The following is a 6,147-nucleotide window of genomic DNA, read 5'->3' on the forward strand; positions in this document are numbered from 1 at the left end:
ATGATTTTGCTGGAACTTGAACTTCATGGAATAATCAGGAGGTATGACTATATTAGTTTTTGCCAACAGGGTCAAGCTGACCAGCCCCCAAACCTTTCAAGGGTATCACTTGACTGTGCCCATTATCCATTCATGGGAAACAATTAAGAAATCAACCATGAACCACTAACAGAAGATGTACCATACTGATGTCTTCACATGGCTATCACATCACAAAATTCCCAGAGATATTAATTTTAACTTCTGAAATCACCCTATCTATCTAGAAGTACATTCATTGCCCTACATCTAATCTTTAAATCCAAAGAAGAGTAAGAAAAAGAAGAATAAGGGAAAGGAGGAGTGGGGGATGGGAAAGCACAATCTTCATTCATTCTGCTACCAATGTAAACTATCCTCGTTTTAATTAAAAAAAAAAAAATCTTGTATGGCAGTCAAAAACTGAATGAATAGGAAGAGGGGTTTCACTCTGCTCAAGAGCAAATTTAAGAAAAAGTTTCTTTTAATCTTGTTGCAAGATTTCAAAATTCTCAAGATTAGAATTTACAGACGTTAATAAACTAATTTCAAGAGTATAAGAAGTGCAATTAAAAAAATCTAAGTTCTGTGAGGCTTACAAGCTTGAGTTCAGAGTTTGCACAAGATTAGGTTTTTAAATCCTCAATAATTAAATGATCTGCAAATAGTGCTTCATCTTGAATTTCCCATGATCAGAACATTACTTCAAAGTCCTAGTGCTGAATTTCAGCAGCTGATTAATTTAAAAAGTCATTACTGACAGCGATCTATCAGTGCCCAACTGAAGAATGCACAACCTAATTAACAGGTAAAACAGAATAAACTAAGAGTCCCTGAATAAATATTTGACTTGTTATAAAAGCATAAGCTTAAATATGCAAACAAAACCACTTAAAATAACAGGTTTCATTTTATAAAATATCAGGTTCTATTTCTTTCCATTTGTTAAATTGGAAATTTGTTAAATTAAAATCAAATGCATTGACTGAAAAATTATATATATATATATATCACTTTGCTGAAACTAACACAACATTGTAAATCAACTATACTTCAATAAAAAATTTAAAAAAAATCAAATGTATTGATAGATAAAGGATACTCAATTTTAAAGCAACAGAAATTTATGCTGGGAAACATCAATATATGCCTGACATTATAAATTACTCAATAAATATCTGTTGCATGAATAGACTTCTCTAAAATTCCAGTAAGCAAGTATCAAGTTTGGCCCCTGAAATACTTAAGAAAGGAAGGCAAGGTTTATGAATAATGATGCATAAAGCTCAATTTGATGGGTGCTACCCAGTGGTATACTCTTAACCTACAGCTTTAAATTTAATATTTTCTGGGGGAAATAAGATACAAAATCCTTTTAGACCTGATGACAGACAGGTACAAAGAGATTTTCAATCATATTCATTTGTACACATTATGATTGCCAAACATTAAGTTTCACAAACTCACAAGTGCTATTTTTAAGGCTTAGTTAAATAGAAAATTAAACACTTTTAAGTTACAGTGACCACAATAACTTATAATGCCTAAAAGACCTATTCACACAAAAGGTACTCAAGAAATGTCATCTAATGATTTCAAGCATATTTTGTAAATTGTTCCTTAAAGGTACATTTCTCCTAAATTGTTTAAATATTCCTTAATTTTATATGGCTATCTCTACCAAGTGAAAGCGCTAAAAGTAAATCTCAATTTTGAAACATTTGCCAAGAAGATATGCTAAAATATGTATGTGCTTTAAAGTATACCATTGGGTTTTTTTTTGGTCACGCCACGTGGCTTGTGGGACCTTAGTTCCCCAACCAAGGATTGAACTCGCGCCCTTGGCAATGAAAGCACGGAGTCCTAACCACTGGACCGCCAGGGAATTCCCATACCATTGGTTTTCTAAGTGAGATACTTAATCAAAAATGAGACCAAGATAGTAAAACTTTACAACATTAGGCCTCTTCACATTATGTAAGATAATACATAACAAATTATAATTTAGCATCCCTGATCGTCAGAAGAATTAAGAAAAGAGGTAGAAAACTTTTATCTGGAAGATCTCATAGTGAAGCTAAGTTTTAGAGGGTGTGCCTTGTGGATTAGCCCACCAAGCAAATGGCTACACATCTAATATCAGTAAGAAGCAGAATTCTGAGAAGGATGAATAAGGCAAAGATTTAAAAACTGTCATATTTTGTAAGTGAAACAAATTCATTCAGTATTATTATCCCGATTACTTTAAAACTCTGCAAAAGTCAAGGTAAAAGATGGTGGATAAAAGTGCTAATTTTCAGAGACATGAAATCATTTAAAAGAGCATTAGTGGTGGGATAAGGCCAGCATGAAAACAAATTCTGTTTAGGTAGCCAAAGATCTCATAAAAGCCAAACCAAAGCACGTTATAATTTTAGATGAAAAGTTTTTTTAGGAGTCGGAGGAAGTGCTCTTAACAAAAAGCTGAGGAAATCAAATCCCTCCAGGCAAATCTTTAGGTAGAAAGGCAAAAATAGAGCATTCAAATTTCAAGGAACTTCAATTAAAAAAAATTCCTGTTTAATTTTAAAGTTTTATCCAATGCGACAAAGATGAATAAATGAGTTGCATTAAAACATGAGGCCAACGGTCTTTTAAAGCTTCAGTAATCTGCTCAGGCACCTCCTCCCTCACACATTCTACTTTTATAACACTAGAAATCCTTAACTGGGCACTATCAGTTCTTGTTGTTAGGTAACATTCTCAAGGAGTAGACTCAACCCTGTAAAAATTGCTTGTTATGTACTTATAACTGGTGAAGTACACATCTATAAAGTCTACCAAGTTGCAATATAAAATCAGTTTTGACAGTTCTGAGTGTCTTCATTTGAGGAATCAATTCATAATTTAGAAACTATTACCTCAATTTTTAAAAGGACTCAATTACCGGAGACACTGTGGTTTATGTCCGCTGGCCTCACCTGAGGCCTTTCCCATTACCCAAAATATGAAGTTGTTTTCTTCCACAAGTTAATGCTGCTGGGTGCTAGTTTATAATGCTAAAACTCAATCTTCAGGTTAGTGTCAGTAGGTGGCAAGGACCACCTATTCTGTCACCCCAGCAGAGAGAGGGCATGTATGACCACTGTAGACACACATCTGTAAACTTGCACGCTAATTTTAATCTTAACAAGGAATTCAGTGTCTTAGTGGCTTTAGGTTAAAAGGATGGTTCAAGCATTGTATCCTTTTGTTCTTTAGGGTTACGAATAGCTTATTGGGAAACCCAGAACCTTCCGGATCTGTGAGGTAGTAGGCTTCAATCCTCATTATGCATGGATCACACTTCTCCGAAGTTGGTATGGCCTGTCTCCTTGGCATGGTCCCTTGCTTCTGTGTGCCCCGTTAATCCCTTCTGACATACCATGCATCTCAGGGTGAAGCGGTTTACATCAGTAAATTGTCTCTTGCTTCTAGCTTCATCTGCTAATTCCAGTGCTTGCACAAGAACAATATCATCATTAGAGGAGAAAATGGTCAGAGGAGGGGTGTCTGGGTCGGGGAAGACACGCTGAAGCGGATCATAGTGGATGCCATCATAAATAAGCAGGACCCTTTTGGTATATCCTGCATCTTCCCCAAAACGATCAATTCGTACTGTCTGTGTATCCACCACACATATTTCGCATTGATAAAACTTAGACAAAATGGATATCTCAATAGCTCCACCCCAAGTATCACCCCTTTTGATCCAGTCACAGTACTCTTGATTTGTCTTTCCCAGTATTGCCTTGCTATAGAAGTCTGGATCACTTGCTACAATTTGTGCTATGAGGTGTCTCATCTCAGGGGCACAAGCTGGATTCAAGACTCCGCCTTCAACAACATAGTACACACTGGTAAAGAGGCAAGAGTTGTCTGCTGGGACCACCGCTCTGGTAAGCACAGGCAAAGTTTCCCTGATGTAACTAGGAGCACCATGTTTTGTAAATGCAGGTGACATTTTGGGCCTGGTTTGGTCTTCTTCAACAATCAGCATGTCTCCTGTCAAAAATAAAACAAATCCAGAACTGCAGAGAAAGTATAGATGAAATTGGGTGTTCACTAACCAAGGCTGTAAATTACAAACAGAAGGAGTTAAAGTATAAGCTGGGGTTACTAGGGAGAATACAGCTTTGCAAACACGTGACCAGTAACACTTTCTGTTCACTGGATCTTCATAAAGACGCAAATGGAACACAGAGAGAAACACTTTAGGTTGCACCTCATTTAGTAAAGGGGCCTGAATTTTACACCTTTATACTTGCTTAAAAAGAAACATTTCAAGCACAAAATTTTCTTAAGCTTGCTGTCTGCAGTTTAAAAACACTTCCAAAAGGTGTTTGTCACAGACTCGGCCACTAGGGGGGTTCTCTCCTTATGAAACTTACATACTTACCCTGTTCAGTGTTTACAGGATCCTTGATACAACAACGGAAAGCTTTTAATTACCATTATTGCTGTTCAAGTTTTAATACTGGACAGAAATAACTGCTGTTGTCTAGAACTTGAAAGGGCCTTTACTGGGTGTGTCAGAGCAAACTCTAAAATGAATACAACTGTCAAAGTAAGTATATATGAAGGTGATTGCAAAAATGAACCAGGAAAGCAAAAAAGTATCCTACATCCTTCAGACCTGCTGTCTTCTTTCAGTGATATAGGGGAAAAGAGCCATCAGGACAGAGAAAATAGGTCCCATTTTTAAAATACTTTTGCGGACGCAGAGGGAAACAAAATGAATGAGACGTTTTCAAGAGAGATCAGAAAGCGGATTGAGGAAAGGGGACTCCAAGCCTTTAGGCTTCTCACAGAGGCTGGGCCCTGCCTGCTAGACACTTGCCCTGGCCTCCGTCAGAGTTCTCTGTTCTTTAATCTTTCCTATCCTGTTCCTCCAAGCTCCCAGCTGACCCACACCACCTCGCCCTGTTTGTTCTCCCTTATGCCCCTCTCCGACCTCTCAGGACTAGCCTTGGCCTAGCCTCGATTCCCTTACCTGACTGAATGGGCAAATCCCCCAGAATGGTATCCCCGTTGCTGAGGTCCAGGCACTCGGGCGGGTATCCGACGAGGATTCGCTGACAGCCGGGGGCGATCCCGGTGACGGCGGCAATTTGGTCCTGGAGTTCCCGCGTCCGGGTGCGGCTGGACAACCCCTGCAAAACATGGGTGCCATCCTTGGCCTTGCAGCGGAGCCGCCACATCGTGTGGGTCCGGCCGCCCACAGGCCAGACATCCGTGGGGCCAGCTTTGGTCACGGCAGCAGGTTGGCAGACGCTGCCGGAGTAAGAAGCCGGCGGGTGGACTCCAAAATAGCCACCCTTTGCCGGTCCAAACATCGCGAGATGTCGCTGGTTGTTACAGTTCTCGCGGTACTCTGCGGCTTCTGTTTTAGCACACTCTTAAAGTGATAACTGATTCTCACCATCTCCCCCCTTCAGGAGGCAAAGGATGACGATTTATCCGTATTCCTAATGTACGACTGGTCTTGCTACCTGTAGAGCGAGTGAGGTACCCTCCGCGTCGGAAGCATATATGCTTAAGGGAAGAGAGTGGCGGAAGGAGTTCCTGAATCGAATACAGTGGAATGTAACCTTGCAATTAGGTCGGAAATTATTAAATTGGGGCTTCCAAACTACACCGGGAGAAACAGAATCATAGTTCGGAATGCAAACGAATGCCAAGAATGGTCTGTGACTCAAATGACCAGTTAAAGACAAATACTAGTGGCTAGACTCATGGCTGCAGCAAACATTGACTCATTGAGGTTAAGGGGGCCGGCAGACTGGCCTTTCCACCTCCATGAGACTGTAACTTGAAAACGTCCATTTGCCACATCAGAAAACGCAATATGAGGTCAGCATCTGGTCTGAGGGCAATTGCTACATTCAGGAGGTGGTGGCAGTATAAGGAGGAGGAATGAAGAAGGCCAACACGTGTCATCCAGATTCCAGTTCAGGACCTAGGTATACAAATACCAAGACGACTCCATTCCTGCCTTCAAAATGGCAAATTACTCACGTAATCGAGAGAGAGGGTGGGGTGTAAAGGACACATAACCACTGAATTTCATAGCAACGTGATAATGCTAGATTATGTGACCCTTTTCAACCC

At 39.9% G+C, this 6,147-nt stretch overlaps 1 protein-coding gene across 1 annotated transcript; it reads right to left on the reverse strand.

Moving 5' to 3' along the window:
- Positions 1–1,154: 1,154 nt before the first annotated feature.
- YOD1 (YOD1 deubiquitinase) lies at positions 1,155–5,543 on the reverse strand. The gene is made up of 2 exons (XM_068538494.1): positions 5,030–5,543; positions 1,155–4,041 (listed from the first exon to the last, which is right to left on the reverse strand). Exons 1-2 carry the CDS (start codon positions 5,370–5,372, stop codon positions 3,338–3,340), a joined length of 1,047 nt encoding a protein of 348 aa, XP_068394595.1. The 5' UTR covers positions 5,373–5,543; the 3' UTR covers positions 1,155–3,337.
- Positions 5,544–6,147: the final 604 nt, after the last annotated feature.

This window comes from Eschrichtius robustus, chromosome 3, assembly GCF_028021215.1.
Source record: "Eschrichtius robustus isolate mEscRob2 chromosome 3, mEscRob2.pri, whole genome shotgun sequence".
NCBI lineage: Eukaryota > Metazoa > Chordata > Mammalia > Artiodactyla > Eschrichtiidae > Eschrichtius > Eschrichtius robustus.